General features: G+C 38.0%; 1 protein-coding gene across 1 annotated transcript in view; it reads right to left on the bottom strand.

The window, feature by feature from the left end:
* Positions 1–3,380: 3,380 nt before the first annotated feature.
* The window catches only part of ZNF215 (zinc finger protein 215), a 141,867-nt gene continuing 123,361 nt past the window's right edge, over positions 3,381–21,886 (bottom strand). The window contains exons 4-7 of the mRNA XM_061201393.1: positions 16,384–16,472; positions 14,874–15,006; positions 14,468–14,563; positions 3,381–4,252 (exon numbers count right to left, since the gene is read on the bottom strand). Of these exons, the coding sequence (XP_061057376.1) occupies positions 3,381–4,252; positions 14,468–14,563; positions 14,874–15,006; positions 16,384–16,472 (1,190 nt within the window). The remainder of the gene's footprint in view (positions 4,253–14,467; positions 14,564–14,873; positions 15,007–16,383; positions 16,473–21,886) is intronic.

Below are 21,886 nucleotides of genomic sequence, written 5' to 3'. Positions count from 1 at the left end.
TCTTCGTTGCATGTGGGCTTTCTCTAGTTGCGGCTAGCAGGGGCTACTCTTCGTCGCGGTGCACGGGCTTCTCATTTTGGTAGCTTCTCTTGTTGCGGAGCATGGGCTCTAGGTGCGTGGGCTTCAGTAGTTGTGGCACGTGGGCTCAGTAGTTGCAGCACACGGGCTCAGTAGTGGTGGTTCGCAGGCTCTAGAGTGCAGGCTCAGTAGTTGCAGCACATGGGCCCTAGAGTGCGTGGGCTTCAGTAGTTGTGGTGCATGGGCTCAGTAGTTGTGGTGCACAGGCTTAGTTGCTCCGCGGCATGCGGGGTCTTCCCGGACCAGAGATTGAACCCGTGTCCCCTGCATTGGCAGGTGGATTCTTAACCACTGCGCCACCAGGGAAGCCCCACCCCTAGCTCATCTCTGACCTAGTTCCTCAGTGATTGTTGTTGCTGCTGCTGTTGCTGAGTCTGGTGGTTCTCGAGTCATACTTGTTCTTTTTTGCTATCTCGGGTTGAGCTCTGCAATTACTCCCTTGCTTTGTAGGCTGGATGCCTAGTCCTTTCTGCAACTTTCTTGCACTTTCCTATTTTAGACTGTGCATCCCGTGCTGCCCTCTGGGGAAACACATGCATTCTTGAGGTTCCTGAATCCTTAACTCCTGATCTGTTCCCTTCTGTGTACTGACTTTTTAACGGCTCTTCATACATGTCGAATCAGCTCTCCAAAAAGGGAGTAATTATTTACACTCCTGTTAGTGGTTATGAGTTGCCATTTTGACAGTCCTGCTTTAATATTCCTTTCATATGTTATTAGCCCCAAGTGTTATGTTTTTATTATTGGTGAAGATAGTATTTTCCCCCATGTTTATTGGTTATACTTTTATCATGAATTGACAGTTAATTTTTTAGACCAGTTTTCATTGATGTTCAACTTTTAATTTTTGATTTTAATAAATATCAGCCTATATTATATATTCACCTAATTAATATACCTGCATATGATATAAATGTAATATTAACTATTCTTTTTTCCATACCAATGTGAAGTGATAATTTATGACATGCTAAATTCTTACAAACATCTAGGTCTAGTTACAATCAATTCTGTCCCAGAGATGTCAATTCCTAGGTTAGTACCGCACTATGTTACTAGTAGTAAGGCTCCTCTTATCAACCCCCTTTAATAAAAAGGTATATAGCTATTTTAACTTGTTACTTCTACAAAATAAACTTTATAATCACTTGGTGAAATAATCTTCCTAATGAAATACTTGATTAGAATGGTTTAATGTGGGGAGATTGAACATCTCTACAATTATCTTCTCATCCAGAAACATGTTTCCATTTATTCAAGGTATTTTTTGAGGGAAGTGGGGTGTATGTAGTATATCTGAATTCACTTATTAAATTTAAGTTTTTCAATTGATTTTTTTAGGTTGTCCTAATGGTCTACCATATCAACAGCAAATGATTTTCTCCTTTCCAATTTCCATTTATTTTCCTTTTCTTATTATTCCAATTGGCACTTTCAGAGCACTGAATAATTGTGGTGACAGGAATTTTACTCTTTGCCATTACCTTTAGCATGAAGTCCAAACTTCTAAGGTGGCTTACAAGGCCTTTCACGATCTGGCCTCTGAGTTTCCCTCTAACTTCACCTCTGTGTATTCCTGCTCCACTCCTTTCCAGTGCCACATTCCAGTCAGTGAACGTGTTTCCTGATGCCATGCCCTCATCACTCTGTAGCTCTGTACTCCTTGTTTCTCCTTTTTCATCTCTTCTAACATTCCCACACTCCACCACACACAATCTAGGTAATTTTCACTTTCTTCATGTTTCAGCTTAGATACCTGCCTTTGAATGCACATGGTGAAATTCAAATGTTTATTAAGTAAATAGGTTTATGGAAAAAGGCTGGAAGATGTTAACTGGCTGTAACTCTTCTGCAAAAATTAAATGTTAAGTGTACTCTAAAGGGGTTTTCTTCGAATCTAAGTATGTTTAGCTTAGTAAATAGTATATAGATCTTTTAATTTTGGAAAGTGTAGAGATTTAGGAGTAAAAATAAGTATTTTACTTAGGCCCAAATAGCTAGCTGTTGAGAAAAAAGATAACAAATGAAAATAGTACTTTTATCTTTCAACCAGCCAAAAGAAAATTATAGCTTATAAAAAAGGTGAACTATTAGACTTAGAATGCCTAAAAGAAGAATGTCATAATCCATTATATTAAACATGTCACTGCTTTGATGAATGACTGAACTATATACCTCAAGAATTTCCTATGTTCAGAGTGTTTTTCTCTTAGGATTCTTCACAAGTTGCCTTATGTTTATATGAATTTCCCTATCAATTATCAATACTTGTGTAGGGTTTTGTCTTAATTTAACAGCTTGTGATGTAAAGAATGAACAAATGAACATAGAATAATTTTTCACATTTATTAACTCATCATAGGGGTTCACTCCAGAATATGTTTTCTGCTTTTGGATAACGTATGAACTCTGACAAAAGTCACCATCAACATTCATTGGGAATGTCTCCAGTATGAATCTTTGGGGGCAAATTAAGATAAACATCTTGTCTCAAGAACCCTTTGGGATCCTGATGTAGCTTACAGAAAACAGAGGCAGTTCTGGTACACAGAGTATTAGGACACTCTGTTCACCATTTAATGTTTGGGATAAATGACAGCCCAAGGCTATGGATGTCTCTCAAGCCTAGATCCCAAACAGTACTTCAATAAATGCAGATATTGAGAATACATGTAGATTAACAACACATCCACCCACCATTGCAGTTGAAAACCCTCTTCCAATTCCAGTCCCCACTCCACACCAGGACACCTAAGGATATTACTAGGTGTGAAGTAATTGGCTGTCACTGTGGTCTTCACCATTAATTCAGAGTCAGTCCTTAGAAGTATCCTTCTATGGATATATTCTTGTGAGTTCCTGGTTTCTTGTGACCTTCTTATAAGGACTGAAAGTTTGAGTTTTATTAGATGTCAACTCCAAGGGTATTGCTTGGCACCTCCCTAATATCTACTTCATCAATAGATCAGGTGAATATAAGTATTCCATAGGTTCCATTTATGAACTAGGGAAAGATGATGGCAATGGATATTGGAATAATGACAGACAAACACTATCATGTTGATATGTTTAACTCTGAGCCCTTATGAGTTCATTTGAAGCCTGGAAAAGCTCCCTCAGATTTCTATCCAATAACAGATTTATCTCCATATTAATTCAGTCATATCAATTAAAGAATAATCTCCGACAAACATTTTCTTTCATTTACTATATTCACAGGATTCCTTCCAGAATAAATTCATGGACTTTGAATGAGTTCTGACTGAAGATAATGCCACATTCTTCCTGTCATAGGACTTCTCTCAAGTATGAAGTTTTTGGTGTTTAATCAGGTTTGAACTCCTGTTGAAGGTTTTCTCACATTCCTTACATTTGAATGGTTTCTCTCCTGTATGAATCACTTGATGTCGAATAAGTGAGGAGCTCCGGGTGAAGGATTTTCCACAGTTAACACATTCATAGGGATTATTTGCAAAACAGAGTCTTGGATTTTTATTACTGTCTTCAGGCTGACTGAGAGGTTTTACATATTGATTGCCTTCGGAGGCCTTTGCTTCAGTGTGAATTTTTTGATGCTTAGTAAGGTTTGTACGTCGGTTGAAGAATCTTCCACATTCATTGCATTTATAGGGTTTCTCTCCTGTGTGAATGATCTGATGTCGAACAAGAGATGAACTGCGGCTGAAGGCCTTCCCACATTGATAACATTCATAGGAATTCACTGTGGCATGACTTTTTGGGTGCTGAGTATCTGTACTCAAGTTCAAGGCATTCCCACATCCGTTATATTCTGAATGTTGCTTACCTACTGAGTCTAAATTAAATTCGAAGTTAGTTTTAACCTGATCACACTTTGGGGAACCCTTTCTCACAGGAACTCCCTGTTGTGTGTCAAAAGTTGAGTTAACTGACTTAACATCAAAACTTTTCTTATTTTCACTATATTCAAAGTCTGCCTCCTCAGTGTAGACTGCATTATGAACGAAAGCTTCTTGTGGCAAATTTATGTCCCAGTGTTCCTGGTTCCTATATAACCAATCATCACTTTTCCAGGCATCTAAAGGAGGATGTCCACTTTCAGTCAGTCTTGTCATAATCACTGCATGGGATGATTCTTCTCCAGAAATTCTCTGCTTTGGAACTAAATCCTGATTTTCTGAAATTATCTCTCTGTCTAAAAGTAAATAAAAAATTCCATGAACTAGAAGGGAAACTGCTTAATTAAGAAAGGGACGCTAAGCCATATAAGGGTATATGCATATTTTATGGGTCTTTAAATACAGAATGGAAATGTGAGGCAAGGTTAGAAAACAAGGATTACAGAATAAATAAATGGGATAAAAATATTTTTAAAAGGATCAGGAGATCACAAAATATGACAGCTATTCAAGAATACTAAGGAGAATACACAGAACTTAGGTAAAATATCAGCATATGAACTGGGATGGCATGGCATATCACAGTTCAAGCCATCACTGGTTCATAACTAGTTTGTGAAAGGTATACCTAATCTTCCTTTCTCTAGCATCCTGTCTCTTTTACCCCAAGCAGTTCCACATAATAGCCCTTCAAAAATACCAATTTAATCATTTCTTCAGGAACATGTCTAAATTTATAGGCCCCATAGCTTAACAGCTAAAAGCAAACTTGCAATCACAGTGTCCCTATTTTCCATACAGAGCAATTATTCCCTGCATTTAACAGAGGCAGAAAGAACTGTAATATATGATAGCAGGGAAACCAGCTCAAAATAATCACTCCTGATTCTAACAGTGCTCAGACACTTCTATGTGTTTCCTAGAACTCAAAACTTTACCTATTCTGATTCAGGTTGGGTTCCTCTGTTTTCACCTGCCTTCAGTTTCTCTATTTCATTTGATAAAGTTCCACTTTCCTTCTCAAATTCCTTTTTCACTTAGTTTCTATATAAATATACCCAGTATACTGTATATTCTAGCATTTTTTAAAAAAATTAAATTTAACTGACTTCCCTTCTTTCTCCTTTTCCACATAACATCAGATATATCTAACGATTTTATCTTCTATACTTTATTGGTAGCCAAGCAAGACCTTCAGCTTTCCAGTTTCACACAGTCACTAGAACACCTCTACTTGACTATCCCTACTCTCTTCCAAAACTCAACAAATGAGAGACTATCATCTTCCATGTGGAAAGAACTTCCCTCAATGTCCTCATTTTCGTTCAGTGAGTCACTGGCCTTCTAACATTTACGCTAGAGTTCATGAAGAGAACTTGAATAACCATTGCTCTTTATCTCTCATATCTAATCTGTCCTTAGGTACTATTACTTTACTTTATGAAATGACTTTTACCTCAAAGCAGCTCTCACTGATACATCCAACTCTGTCAAGTATATATCAATTCAGCCTTCTTTAGTCTAATCTCTACGAGAAATCATTATTTGTCTGTAAAATACCCACACTGGAAACTAGACAATTAAATCATAATCTCCTAGGATGAAGCCTAGGAATATAATGGAAATATTGAGTGTAGCTTTCCTGTCTCTACCTCACCAGTGTATATTGGATGTGTGGGGGCAGATAACTTGTCCCTTTAACTCACAGGTTTTCAGAGAGAGAGGAACCTCTTCCAAACCTGGACTTAATTTAGAGGATGAGTTCCTGGACTTCAAGATTGATGCCATAATGAAATGACATCTTAGGAGAGAGTAAATGTAATTAACAAGGGAGAAAAATAAAGTTAATTTGTGGCCAGAGGACAGACTATAGCAGATCAGAATTATGGCACTTTCTCTGATACTCTCCTCATAGAGAAGTGGAGTCTATTTTTCTTCCCCTGGAATCTGGGCTGATCCTGCAACTGCTTGGCCAACACAATGTGATAGAAATGATACTACGCTATTTCTGGGCCTAGCCTTTATTTTTTTAAAAAAAAATTTTTTTAAATTATTTATTTTTGGCTGTGTTAGGTCTTTGTCACTGTGCTTTCTCTAGTTGCAGTGAGCGGGGGCTACTCTTCATTGTGGTGCATGGGCTTCTCATTGCGGTGGCTTCTCTTGTTGCAGAGCATGGGCTCTAGGCACGTGGGCTTCAGTAGTTGTGGCTCACGGGCTCTAAAGCGCAGGGCTTAGTTGCTCCGCGGCATGTGGGATCTTCCCAGATCAGGGATCGAACCTGTGTCCCTTGCATTGGCAGGTGGATTCTTAACCACTGCGCCACCAGGGAAGTCCCTGGGCCTAGCCTTTAAAAGACCCACAGCTTTCAATTCCTCTCAGGATGTTCCCTCTCAGAACCTTGCTGCCATGCTGTGAGAAGTCTTTGCCTCAGTAGAGGCCATGTATAGGTGTTGTGGTCCACAGGACTAGCTAAGTTCCCAGTGACAGCTAACACCAACTTCCAACTATGTGATCATAGTTGGAATGGCCAAGTCATCTTGGCCATTCCATCCCAGTCAAGCTCCCAGAACACTGCATCCTCAGCGAACATCATATGGAATGTAAGAATTCCTAAGTCAACTCACGAAATTGTGAGAATTAATAAAATAATTGTTTTAAGTCACTAAGTTTTAGGGTAATTTGTTAGAAATAATAGATGACCAAAACCGTAATTTTGTTCTAGTAGTATTTATTAAATAGCAAAATTCCTAGTTGTATTTCCTTAAGTAAATCTATGTTCGCCTCACATTTGTACAACTCATTTTTCATGCAACTTCCTTACTTCTATTTTTAAAATCACTCTCATGTATTTTGTTATTTTCAAGTCGCTTGGTTCTAATATGTAGAAAAGCTGCTAATATTTTTATTTTATATCTGGCCACCTTAACGAAATTCTAAACAGATATAATCATTTTGATACTGAGTCTCTTGGATTTTCTAAGTAGAAAGTTATCATACACAAATAGCTTTTTCTCTTTTCTATTTATTTTCTCATTTGTTTCATTTATTTTTCTTTCATTAGTTAAAACCTTCAGGTAAATATTAAATAATTATGGTAATAAGCCTAAGAATCTGTTGATTTTAGTGTTAATACCATTGTTTATCTTTACACATAATATTAACCCATGATTTGTTCTCTTTTTGCTCTAATAGATTTCAAATCACTGACTTATTCCTGACCACTAATTCCAAACTCATAAACTGTGCTTTATCTATAAGACTGTTCCTGTCTCTAACCTAAAACAAAAATAAACTTTAAACCTTAGCCTATAATCCTAATTCTGGGTCTCTGCCTACTTCTCTCCTGGAGACCAGCCCATGCCAAACCACCTCTGCCTTTCTTTGGCCTAACAATTTCCCCCGACTTCTCAAATCACCTAGTTAGTTAAACTCTCCAAAATCTGGCTTTATATTCTCTATCCAAATTTACCTTATACTGTCTCTAGTAAACTTGGATCATTGATTCTTATTCTAGACCTGAAACATTTGGTGAGCCTTAAAAATATACATGTGTGTAGAAAATCCTAAAGACACTACCAGAAAACTACTAGAGCTCATCAACGAATTCAGTAGAGTTGCAGGATACAAAATTAATACACAGAAATCTGTTGCATTTCTATACACTAACAAAAAAAGATCAGAAAGAGAAATTAAGGAAACAATCCCATTTACCATCACATCAAAAAGAATAAAATACCTAAGGGTAAACCTACCTAAGGAGGCAAAAAACCTGTACTCTGAAAACTATAAGATGCTGATGAAGGAAATCAAAGATGACACAAACAGATGGATGGATATACCATGTTCTTGGATTGGAAGAATCAATATTGCCAAAATGACTATACTACCTAAGGCAATCTACAGATTCAATGCAATCTCTATCAAATTACATTTTGTGTAATTGGCATTACACAAACAAACTTATTGTTACCAAAGGAGAAGGGGGAAGGGATAAATTAGGAGTTTGAGATTAATATATACACACTACTATATACATACTGTGAAAATGGCATTTTTCACAGTAGAACAAAAAATTTTTTAATTCCTATGGAAACATAAAAGACAATCTTGAGAATAGCCGAAGCAATCTTGAGAAAGAAAAATGGAGCTGGAGGAACCAGGCTCCCTGACTTCAGACTATACTACAAAGCTACAGTGATCACAACAGTATAGTACTGGCACAAAAACAAATACAGATCAGTGAAACAGGACAGAAAGCCCAGAAATAAACCCACACACCTATGGTCAATTAATCTACCATAAAGGAGGCAAGAATATACAATGGAGAAAAGACAGTCTCTTCAATAAGTGGTGCCAGGAAAAATGGACAGGCTACATGTAAAAGAATGAAATTAGAACATTCTCTAACCCCATATACAAAAATAAACTCAAAATGGATTAAAAACCTAAATGTAAAACCAGATACTATAAAACTCTTATAAAAACATAGGCAGAACACTCTGACATAAAATGCAGCAATATCTTTTTGGATCCATCTCCTAGAGTAATGGAAATAAAAACAAAAATAAATAAATGGGACCTAATTAAACTTAAAAGCTTTTACACAGCAAAGGAAACCATAAACAAAACAAAAAGACAACCTACAGAATGGGAAAAAATATTTGCAAATGATGCAACTGATAAGGGATTAATTTTCAAAATATACAGACAGCTCATATATCTCAATATCAAAAAAACAAACAACCCAATCAAAAAATGGGCAGAAGATCTAAATAGACATTTCTCCAAAGAAGACATACAGATGCCCAAAAGGCACATGAAAAGATGCTCAACATCCCTAATTATTAGAGAAATGCAAATCAAAACTACAATGAGGTATCACCTTAACACTGGTCAGAATGGCCATCATCAAAAAGTCTATAAACAATAAATGCTGGAGAGGGTGTGGAGAAAAAGGAACCATCCTACATTGTTGGTGGGAATGTAAATTGGTACAGCCATTATGGAGAACAGTATGGAGGTTTCCTTAAAAAACAAAAAATAGAACTACCATATGATCCTGCAATCCCACTCCTGGGCATATATCCACACAAAACCATAATTCAAAAAGATACATGCACCTCAATGTTCACTGCAGCACTATTTACAATAGCCAAGACGTGGAAGCAACCTAAGTGTCCATCAACAGAGGAATGGATAAAAAAGATGTGGTACATATACACAATGGAATATTACTCAGCCATAAAAAAGAATGAAATAATGCCATTTGCAGCAACATGGATGGACCTAGAGATTATCATACTAAATGAAATGAGTCAGAAAGAAAAGGACAAATATCATGATGTCACCCATATGTGGAATCTAAAAAAAAAAAAAAATGATACAAATGAACTTAAATACAAAATAGAAATAGACCTACTGACATAGAAAACAAACTTATGGTTACCAAAGGGGAAGGGGGGAGGGATAAATTAGGAGTTTGAGATTAATATATACACACTACTATATATAAAATAGATAACCAACAAGGACCTACTGTATAGCACAGGGAACTGTACTCAGTATTTTGTAATAACCATTAAGGGAAAAGAATCTGAAAAAGAATATATATATATATATATATATATATTCCATATATATACGGAATCACTTTGCTGTACACCTGAAACTAACATGACGTAAATCAACTATACTTCAATTTAAAAAAATGTGGAAATCTTAAAAAAAAATACATGATGCATGTGTGTATTTGTGTGTGTGTATACATGTTCCATGTGGCCAAGTTGGGCTTCTCATAAGCATAGTGATATCAGGGTACTAGAACTAGTGGCTGCTGAATTCCAGGAGAAAGAAGCGGAAGCTGCAAGTCCTATTACAGGCTAGACCTGGAACTGGCAGTGTCACTTCTGCTACATTTTATTGATCAAAGAATCTAGTGCCAGCTCAGAGTCAAGGGGAGGGAAAACAAGATCTATACTTCAATGGAGGGAGTGACAAAGATTTTGTGGCCATCATTAATCCACCAAAATCCATTAACTGGGAAAATAAATGACATTTACTGAAGTAAATTCCAGATTGATTAAGGTATATTATATTTAAATAATGAAGTAGATGGAGCTAGAATAAAATGAAAAAATGTACCTTAGTTTTGGGATGGAAAAATTCTTATGTATAAAATTAACAGATATAAAACAATGGGGGAGATACATGATAACATAAAAAATATGTTTGGCAGGCTCCATGAATAAAATAATTTTTAAAAATGTCTTCAGACACATCTCATTCACCACAAATATGGTCAATAGTAAGAATTTAACATAAGCTTGTAATATACTAATTAAAAACCTCTAGAATCTTGATAACGGACATAAAAGAACCATTTACTGAATCACAGATGACCAAAACAAATAATTTTTACTTTTCTCATAATCCAGTATCTATCCATCTATCTATCTGTTTCTTTGGTTCCTACATATGTGCAAAAGGCAGAGATATAAATGTAGGCAGAAAGAGACATGTTGCCTTCCCTCAAGGAACACAAAGCCTAGGGTGAGACAAAGACTCACAGAGACACATGTAGAGTGTATTTGTGATAAATGGTAAGACGAAAAGAATATGGTGCTATGGGAGTATATAATAGAAAAAACTAACCTAGTCAAGAAAGACTTCCCTGAGGAGATATGGACCTATTTGAGATCTGAAGGAATAGGAGTCAACTAGGCAAAGACAGGAGGAAGAGCATTAAGTAAAGAAACAACATGCACAGAGGTCCTGGGATGGGAGCGGGCAAGCCACACTCAAGGGACAACAGAAATATGTTCCCTATGGAAGTGTTTTTTCTCTACTGAACCCCAACACCTATCAGAGTGCACAGGGCACAGTAGATGCTAATACATATTTGATGCTGGCTGACTGAGAGTAGATCAGTGTGGTTGGAGTGCAAAAAGGATGTACTGTGAGATGAGGTTGGAGAAGTAGGTAGGGACAAGTGTGTTGTGAAGTAAGCAAAACTGAATTCAGTACAGAGGTTTCAGCAAGTACATGATAAACCATGATCTCCATGACTGCAGTGTGGTTCAAACACTGGAGTTGTGGAGGGGAGACAGAGCTAAGAGGGAAGCCAAGATCTTGTATTAAGACAAGAGGCTATGGTGATAGTTCAGGTGAGAGATGACAGGACATGGACTACAGTAGTGGCATTGCAGATAGAGAAGTAGATTCATTTAAGAGATATTTAGGATCGGGACTTCCCTGGTGGCGCAGTGGTTGGGAATCCGCCTGCCAATGCAGGGGACACGGGTTCGAGCCCTGGTCCGGGAAGATCCCACATGCTACGGAGCAACTAAGCCCGTGCGCCACAACTACTGAGCCTGCGCTCTAGAGCCCGTGAGCCACAACTACTGAGCCCACGTGCCACAACTGCTGAAGCCCGTGCGCCCTAGAGCCCCTGCTCCACAACAAGAGAAGCCACCGCAATGAGAAGCCCGCGCACCGCAACAAAGAGTAGCCCCCGCTCGCTGCAACTAGAGAAAGCCCGCGCGCAGCAACAAAGACCCAATGCAGCCAAAAAAAAATAATAAATAAATAAATAAATAAATTTATTTTTTAAAAAAAGAGATATTTAGGATAAAAAACAAGTATTAGATAGGTGAAGGAGAAGAGGCTGTCAAGGATAATACTTAAACTATACTTGTATAACTGGATGGATGGCAGCTCATCCAGCTAGGGAACAATGGAAGAATACTGGAAAGGAAAAAAATCACTTGGGTTTTATGAAATTTAAGGCATCTTTGAGACATCCAAGAGAAATGTCATGTATATATAAACTTTATTTCAGAGCTGAAGCCTGAGCTGGGGATATGAACTTGTAAGCTGCTGTAAATGTGTGATAATTGAAGCTGCAGTTGTAGATGGAAGAAAATACAGAGTCAAAAGAGAAGACAGGATGAGATCAAATGTTGAAAAACTGAAATGTATTAGATAGGTAGAGAAGGACAGGTCTGCAGTAGACAGAGACAGACTAGCCAGAAAGAGAAGAAGAAACTCAGGAGTATTACAGGAACCTAGGAGTGTTTTCAGAACGAGCAGCAGTTAACAGTGTCACTTGCTGTTGAGAAGTCAAATGAGATAAGGAATTAAAAAGTGTCCCCTGGAGCTCGCTCCAATAAAGTCATGAGTGACTTGAACAAGAACTGTTTAAGATTAGTATTTTGGGTAAGAGCTCAACAGAACGGGTTGAGGAATAAAAGGTGAGGAAAAGAGAAAAGCAAGTATAAAACACCCGGAGAAGTCTGGCTATAAAGAGGTAAGAAACAGAGTATTAGAAGAGGGTGTAGGCTTGAGAGAGAAAGTTAAAAAATTAATAATGACCTGAAAATGTTAAAAAGCTAATGGGAGAATGAGGCAGAAATGGTGAAAATATAAGTTAAAAAAAGCAGGGAGAAATGGGGTCGAAAGGATAATCAGGGAGAGGATTTACCTTATGAACGAAGAAATGGAGTCAATTGCCTAACAAATTAAGATTTCAGGTAAATAATACCCAGTGTTTGCTCGGGTGATAACAGAGATATAATAACTAACTTACTAGTGATAGTAACACTCTCATCTCATCTCACTCACACTCTTACTAGTGATAGTAAGATAGATAATAACTTACTAGTGATAGTAACACTCTCATTATTAGTGAGTATGAGTTGGTAGTAGACAACATAGTTCTTTTGTAGACAATATAACCTAATGTAACAAGACAGTTAATATAGTTATACCCTTTGAGATGAAGTTTCTCTTCTAAGAAGGAATCCTGTGAAAGGAATCAGATATGCCTGAAAACCTGGCAACAAACTAAATGTCCAACAGTTGGGGTGGGGAATGGTTAATTATTATACATGCATGTGAGGGGCTGTCATATGCGAATAAGAAACCACATTTTCATAGACTAATTAAATGGGTATTTGTTCATGATATCACATGAGGTGAGAAAAGCAGAACACATAAATGACACATTCTCGATGATCCCAGTTTTGGAGAAAAATATTTACAAGCCATAGGCACACATCATCACAAAGAAAATGGCTTAAGAAAACAAACCACGATGTTAATACTGCATAGCTCTGGGTAGTGAGGTAACAGGGTGAGTTATATTCCTCTTCATACTTTACTTACTAAAATTTATATTAAGCACACAACAATTTCTAATCTCTCACAAACAAAATGTTAATAAGAATATAGAGATTACAATGAAGGTAGGAAGGCACAAGTTAAGGAGGTCTTATAGTAAAAGAAGGAAAAATGGAAGATTACCGGAGTCACCCTAGTATAAAGCAGTTCCTTTTCTTTAAAAGAGAGAATATGATTTAATGTTAGGTTGGCTAACATTTTCTTATATAACACCACATGCCAGAGGCTGTTCTAAGTGTGCTACACATATCAACTCATTTAATCCTCACAGTAATGTGGAGGTAAACACTGTCACGATACAGAAGAGGAAACTTGGCAGGGAGGCTGCCCCAGGCAACTCTGCCTGTGTTAAGAGTCTGTGTTCCTCCTCCTACACTGTTGGTGGGAATGTAAACTGGTGCAGCCACTATGGAGAACAGTATGGAGGTTCCTTAAAAAACTAAAAATAGAGTTGCCATATGATCCAGCAATCCCACTCCTGGGCATATATCCACACAAAACTATAATTCGAAAAGATACATGCACCCCAATGTTCATGGCAGCACTATTTACAATAGCCAAGACATGGAAACAACCTAAATGTCCATTGACGGGTGAACGGATAAAGATGTGGTACATATATACAATATACAATATTACTCAGCTCTAAAAATAATGAAATAATGCCAGTTGCAGCAACATGGGTGGACCTAGAGATTATCACACTAAGTAAATCAAAAAAAAAAAAGACAAATATCATATAGTATCACTTATATGTGGAATCTAAAACATGACACAAATGAACTTATCTACGAAACAGAAACAGACTCACAGACATAGAGAACAGACTTGTTGTTGCCAAGGGGGAGGGAGGAGGGGAGGGATGGATTGGGAGTTTGGGATTAGCAAATGCAAACTATTATATATAGAATGGATAAATAACAAGGGCCTACTGTATAGCACAGGCAGCCATATTCAATATCCTATAATAAGCCATAATGGAAAAGAATATGAAAAAGAATATATATATATACACACACACACACTTATACATATATATATATATATGCATAACTGAATCACTTTGTTGTAACCAGAAACTAACAACATTGTAAACCAACTATACTTCAATTAAAAAAAAAAAAAAGAGTCTGTGTTCCTAACCCACACCACTTTTTTGCCTGTCCATATAAGAAAAGGAATCTGTGAACAAAAAGCAATGACTTTTCTTCTTCAAAGTTTAGCTGGTTTGCTGTCACCTCCCAACCAACAACTCAAACCCTGGGTTGTACATTATCTGTGTATTTAATGAACAGAAGCTTCTTACAAATGCCTCAGATCTACCTGTTGCTTACCAAAAACAGTTGTTCTTAGAATTTCTTGCTCCATTATCCAACTTTTTTCCTTGCTCTCCAACCTGGAGGTCTCAACTGGTTTGGAAAGTAGATGCTCTGTACATGGGGAAAAGGAAAACAAACAAACAAACAAACACATTTCAGACATTTTTATAGGGAAGAGAATCCCATCCCAAAGTAGTAGTCTAAGAGCTGCTAAAAGATAAGGCCAGTGGACCTGTGTATTTCTAGCTCTACATCAGAAAGGACTTTCAGTCACATACAGCAAGAAAATCTGCTATTGTGCCCAGAAGTTATTAGGAAACCTAAACTGAAACCCAAATGCCCTCAACCACTTCAACAGTAGTTTTTAACAGTAGATGAAGAGACTACTAAAGGGCAGATTAGGTAAATACGCAGACGCCACCTTTATGCAATGAATTCAGGTTCCTATAGTTCTCCAGCATCACATCCCTGTACAGGTTCTTTACAGCAGGGTCCAGTTGCCCCCACTCTTCCTCGCTGAATTCCACAACCACATCTTTGAATGTCACTGGTTCCTAAAACATTAAGTTCCTTTTTAATCAAAGGTCTCAAAAATATTACTAGAGGAGAAATGAATATGGAAAGAACAGGGTAGGTGGCGAGAATATACAAAAAAAAATTGATAGGACAATGTTTGGAGTTCCAAGTGATAAAAATCAAGTTACCTTAGGGGCCTAACAACTTGGTACTCTTTGAGGGCTGGGAAAGGAAAATGAAGGGCTGTCCTAACTCTACATTAGCTTACATTTTAACTGAGGAGAAAAACCTGTTGGAATAATTGTGGTACAAAAATTACTATAGAGTACAAATAATTTACACAGAAAGAGTTCAGAATAGGAAGAGTTTAAGGCAGATTTGAGGGAAATTTATAATGAAAATGTAGGCTCTCCTAGCAGAACAGGGAGCATCTCTAACTGAGAAACACTGTTGGCTAATGCCTCATCCTTCAGGTCTCAGAGCCCAATGTCACTTTGTCAGATAGGCCTTTCCTGATTACCCAACAAAGTAGCCATCTTCCTAATCAGTCTGTTTATTTTCTCCCTAACAATTATTACCATCTGCAACTATCTTATTTGCTTGTGTTTGTCTACTTCTAGTAGTATGTAATCTCCACAAAGGCAGGCATTTTGTTTCATTTACTGTCATATTCCCAGCCCTTAGAAATGTTAGGCACTGCATAAATACTGGTTATAAGGGCCTTCATCCCATCAGCTGTTGCACTTTTCTGTCCAGCATTCTCAACCTTGTCCTTATAGTTACCTTCAATCACACTGAAACACACAAATCCTTCCTCTACCTCAGAGCCAGTCTTTGTGAATAAGTTGTCTACATGTGTTTTGCCTACTTCCTCACTTTTCCTCTTTCCTCAACCCTCTGCAACCTGGCTTCTATTCCCATGCATGCTTGTATCTCCATGATGTTAAGAGAATAGACACTACTCAGGCTGCACTTTTCTGAACTTTTAAAGGATTTCTCCTTGAAATATGGTCATTCTTTGCTTTCACAGTGACATCATATTTTCCTGGTTTTCCTCTACCACTTTGGTCCTTTCATTTCAGTATCCTTTGAGGTTTCTTCTGCTCCTGCCTATTAAATGACATTGCTCAGGATTCTGCCCTTGGCTTCCTTCACTTCTAATTCTAAACATTCCCTGGGTAGGCCCTATGTCTATACCTTCAATTATCATCTACAATCTCAAGGGCATAGATGCACAGAGAATATACAAAAATTAAATATTTTCCAAAAAGTGTATCATCAACTAAAATAGATCCAATGTCCAGCGTATCATCAACTAAAATAGTCATGTTCTTAGATGGAACTATGTTTGGCAAAAGTTCACAGACCTAAAAAGAAAAAGCAGAACGTTACAATAGAGTGGAATCCTAATTTACCTGGGATTTGCCTGTTAGTGAGTCAGCTTCCATTTTTTCTTTCTTGATGCTCCCCTTCTGGAGTAGGGCAGAATCCTTGCAGGTTATACCTGAGGAAGATGAAGGAAAACATTAGGGAGACAAGTTTTTCCTTGGAGAAACTTTTAATAATTATAGTACTTTTAACATGCTACTTCAGAAGTTTGAAATTTAATGATGTCAGGCTCTACCAGCAACCAGAATCTCCAGGAGTGGGGCCCAGATCTTATATTTTTAAAAAGCTCTAAAAGTGATTTGCATATTCTACCAGGGGTCAAGAACTACTTGATCAGAGAGAAGGCCAAAATAATATTTTGCTGCCTCATCTGTGGTTATAGCAGATCCAAAAAAAAAACTTTAATCTTGTCAAAACTAAATCCTAACTAAGGCTTAGCCACCACAGGCTGTAATTCTACTGGGAGCTAAGAATATTTTACCCAACCAATCACTTTCTCAAAGACATTGGGGATTAATCTACTCAAGGATTCTTTTCCTCTAAGTCGCTCTGTGTATACTATACACAGACTTAGGCAGTCTGGTCACCTTGGACTACTGACTCTTCCAGGACATAAAAATCTGAGCAGCAACCAATTCTCTTCTCCAGCCCTTTGGTGAGACTATACCCAAGGGCTACTTCCTAATGTTTCTCCAAGATTCATTAATTACACCACTAATCCTCAAATGCCAGACTATGGGCCAATACTGGTCTATGAAGAAGTTTTCATTGATTCAGGGTGAAATAAGAAAAAATAGAAACAATGCAGGAAATATTTACGTTTTATAAATAAAGGTAGGATTTGAAAAAAAATCCAAATTTCTCAGCAACATGCCATTTGAATACTGCTACAAGATTACAGTCTGTTAACTTTATTCAGGCCTATAACACTTTGTGAAACCTCAGTTTGCTCAGTCCCATAACCCCTAGGACAGTCAATACCACATTTTTTTTATGATTTATTTTTTAAATTAATTTTTATTGGAGTACAGTTACTTTACAATGTTGTGTTAGTTTCTGCTGTACAGCAAAGTGAATCAGCTATACATATACATATATCCCCTCTTTTTTGGATTTCCTTCCCATTTAGGTCACCACAGAGCACTGAGTAGAGTTCCCTGTGCTATACAGTAGGTTCTCATTAGTTATCTATTTTATACATAGTAGAATATCACATTGTTCTTGGAAATATGCGAGATATCTTGAAAAGATGCAAAAGCCTTCAATCAACCATCCCTTTTTTATTGCTCTGAGTATTGTTTCCTTCCCATAACTCTTCTTTCCTGCTGACTTCCTTCCTGAACCTTTACAGTCGTGTTCTCTGAAACTCTCATGCCATTCAAAGAAAAATTCCTATACATTCCCTAGCTCTTTATAAAATATTCTTTCTCCCTTCTAATCTAAAATGGATCTTGGCCACCATCAAAGCCACCTCTTCTCATACTCCAATACTATGGTCTTGGTAGTTGTTTTGATATATTCATACTTCTCCATTCCCATTTCCTCATAAAGATTTTCCTACGCTCATACAAAAATTTTTTCATAGTGGTTCATGCCATTTAGCTAGGGCCTTCTTGATGTTGTAATACACTAAGCTATTGCAAATTCATTTATTCAGCCCGTATTTACTGAGTACCTCCCATGTGTGAGGCACACATATGCCTGCCCTCAGGGAGCCTATAGTCTGTTGTGAATGACAGACATTAAATAAGTAATTGTACTAGGTCAGTAAAAACTTTACTTAGCTAACGTTGCTTTCCACACCAAATCATAATCTTTTCAACAACCCAGCCTGAAGACCCTTGACAACCTTATTTCTAACAACCATCAGCAGTCAAGCTACTTCCTTTTTCATACTGGGGTGCTTATATACTTAGGATTGTTCTACTCTGAGAACAAACTTGAATGAATCAATCCCTAACTATATTTTCCTATCCTTTCAACTTTCCTATTCTTTCATCAAGGTTCCACCATAGTACATTGCTTCTTTAATTTTCTCCCAGTCTATCATCCCTCTTGTGAAGTGACTTTCTTTTCTACGCAGCTTGGATTTTATGGTAAATCACTTGCAGATTTACTCTTTTCAGACTTCAAATTCCTTGAACACTGATTCTTTACATCTAACATTCAATCTTAGCTTGATCCAGTAATCTCTTTTACCTTACCTTTTTAAAAAATTGAGGTAAAATTCACATAACAAAAAATTCACCATATTAACCATTCTAAAGTACACAATTCATGGTTTTTAGTATATTCACAGTGTTGTGCAACCGTCACCACTATCTAATTCCAGAACATACTCATTACCCCCAAAAGTAACCCCATACCCGTTAAGGAGTCACCTCCCGTTCCCCTTCCCTCCATGCTGTCTCTTTGGATTTGCCTATTCTGGGCATTCCATGTAAATTCAGTCATATGGTATGTGACCTTTTTTGTCTGACTTCTTTAAAGTAGCATATTTTGAAGGTTCATCCATGTTGTAGCATGTGTCAGTTCTTTGTTCCTCTTAATGGCTGAATAATACTCCACTGTATGAATATCAATTTGTTTATCCATTCATCAGTTGATGAACTTTTGGATTGCTTCCATTTGTTCGGTTATTATGAATAATGCTGCTATGAACATTCATATACAAATTTGTCAAACGCTTTTTCTGCATCAATTGAGATGATCATGTGATTTTTCCCTTCATTGTATTGGTATGGTGTATAATGTTGATTTTCACATTTGAACCATCCTTGTATTTCTGGGATAAATCCCTAATGGTCATGGTGTATAATCCTCTTAATATGCTGCTGGGTTTGGTTCACTAGTTTTCTTTTCTTGTAATGCCTCTCTCTGGCTTTGGCATCAGATTAAAACTCCCAACATAGAATAGGTTAGGAAGTATTCCTGCCTTTTCTATTTTTTAGAAGAGTCTGAGAAAGTTTGGTGTTAATTATTGTTTTAATGTTTGGTAGAATTCACCAGTGAAGCCATGTCGTCCTTGGGTTTACTTTGTTGAAATTTTTAAAATTACTGATTCAGCCTCTTTAGTTGTTACAGATGAGTTGAGTCAGTTTTGGTAGTTTTGGGAATTTTTCTATTTCATCTAAGTTTTCACAGCATTCTCTTATAATCTTTTTGATTTATGCTTGCATTAGTAAGTAGTAATATCCCTACCTTTATTCCTGATTTTAATTATTTTGGTCTTCTCTCTTTTTTGCTTGGTCATTGTAGCTAAAGTTTTATCAATGTTGTTGATGTTTTCAACATTTTTTAGAATTTATAAAGTCTATATTCTTTGTTGTGTGTGCCCACTTAAGTCTGTTTCCTTAACTTGGTGGTTAGCTAGCGATTCCAGAGATTTCCTTAAATGCTTGAAACCAGAAAAACAAAAATCATTTCCTCGCCTTTGCAGATGGGCTGTCTGCATCAGGAAATGCCTTCAATACTTAGCCAGATAGTTTTCACCCCTGCCTTAGTCTTCATTTCCTGCTCGAGCAGAGCCTGAAGACCAGCCAGAGGTGAGAATCAGGGAATTCTCAGGTCTTTCTGAACATGTACCCAGCCTTCTAGATCTCTAAGAATATGTAGGAGCTTTCAAATCCCTTACTCTCTAAAGCACCTTTCCTCCCATCTTTTTGTTTAGTCTATGTTTGTCCCAACTGTTTATTTGCTGTCCCAGGTAGCAGTGGCTAATACATTTTTCATTAAATGTTTCTGACAAATGCTAGCCAGGTAGCCACTTCAGCCCTGAGAGGTCTAAGGTAGGTAAAATATGGGCAGACCCTTTAAGTGGGTTCTTCAGGGATCCATGGCATGTTAAAAGAAAGCAAAAGCCTTTCTTGGTCCTGTATTACCCTGAAACCTCTCATTTTCTTCCCAAACTTCTCAAGAATAGTCTATAATGATTATCACATTCCCACCTCATACTTCATATTTTTTTGACCCATGTGATAGGCAGAATAGCCCCCTGAAATGTCCATGCCCTAATCCTTGGATACATGGCAAAAGGGACTCAGCAAGGGAATTCCCTGGAGGTCCAGTGGTTAGGACTCAGCACTTTCACTGCCAGGGCCAGGGTTCAATCTCTGGTTGGGGAACTAAGACCCCGCAAGCCTCATGGCATGGCCCAAAAAAAAAGGGACTCAGCAATATTAAAGTTAAAGATCCTTGAGATGAAGAAATCATCCTGGGGACTTCCCTGGTGGTGCAGTGGTTAAGAATCCACCTGCCAATGCAGGGGACACGGGTTTGATCCCTGGTCTGGGAAGATCCCACATGCCACAGAGCAACTAAGCCTGCGCGCCACAACTACTGAAGCCCGTGCACTCTAGGGCCCGCGAGCCACAACTACTCAGCCCACGTGCTGCAACTACTGCAGCCACACACCTAGAGTCTGTGCTCCGCAACAAGAGAAGCCACCGCAATGAGAAGCCCGAGCACCACAACGAAGAGTAGCCCCTGCTCGCTGCAACTAGAGAAAGGCCGTGTGCAGCAACAAAGACCCGATGCAGCCAAAAAATAAAAATTAAAAAAAAAAAATCATCCTGGATTATCTGGGTGGTCTCAATCAAATTACATTAATCTTGAAAAGTGGAGAACTTTTCCCAGCTGTGGTCAGTGAGACAGAGAGAGTGAAAGAGTGAGTGTGAGCATGTGCATGTATGCCAGCACACACCATGACAATAGAATGGAGTGTCAGAGAGATGGCAGTGTGAAAAGGACTTGGCTCACCATTGCCAGCTTTGAAGATGGGGAAAGGGAGCATGAGGCCCAGAAAGAAATGAATTCCTGCTGATGCCTTGATTTTAGCCCAGGGAGACCCATGTTGGACCACTGATCTAATCAACAATTTCAATAAATTATTTTCAATACTCATCTTAACAGGACCTTTTTGTTGCAACATTGTTGAACACTCCCTTCTTGAAGATTTCTTTTTTCTTAGCTCAAGATACCAATCTTTCCTGGTTCTTTGCTTTCTAGATTACTCCTTTCTAGCTTGCTTCCCTGAGTTTTCTTATTTTGCTCAGTACTTCATTTTATTTCCTTTTTGGATAAGGACTAAATATAATCCCAATACCAGTATCATCACTGTCTCTAATCAATAATGCCTAGTCAAATATCCAGTCAATTGCCTCATGTCTTATAAGGTTCACACATTCACATGATCAATTACACATCTTTTATGTTTCTTTTAATCTCTAAATCCCTCTTCCATAGCCCCTCCCTACTCCCTTACAATTATTTTGTTTTAGAAACTGGATTGTCGGGGCTTCCCTGGTGGCGCAGTGGTTGAGAGTCTGCCTGCCAATGCAGGGGACGCAAGTTCGAGCCCTGGTCTGGGAGGATCCCACGTGCCGCGGAGCAACTGGGCCCGTGAGCCACAACTGCTGAGCCTGCGCGTCTGGAGCCTGTGCTCCGCAACAAGAGAGGCCGCGATAGTGAGAGGCCCACGCACCGCGATGAAGAGTGGCCCCCGCTTGCCACAACTGGAGAAAGCCCTCG

This window comes from Eubalaena glacialis, chromosome 10, assembly GCF_028564815.1.
Source record: "Eubalaena glacialis isolate mEubGla1 chromosome 10, mEubGla1.1.hap2.+ XY, whole genome shotgun sequence".
In the NCBI taxonomy this organism is placed as follows: domain Eukaryota; kingdom Metazoa; phylum Chordata; class Mammalia; order Artiodactyla; family Balaenidae; genus Eubalaena; species Eubalaena glacialis.
Note: the sequence above shows the minus strand (reverse complement) of the source record. Positions and strands in the feature narration are given on the sequence as shown.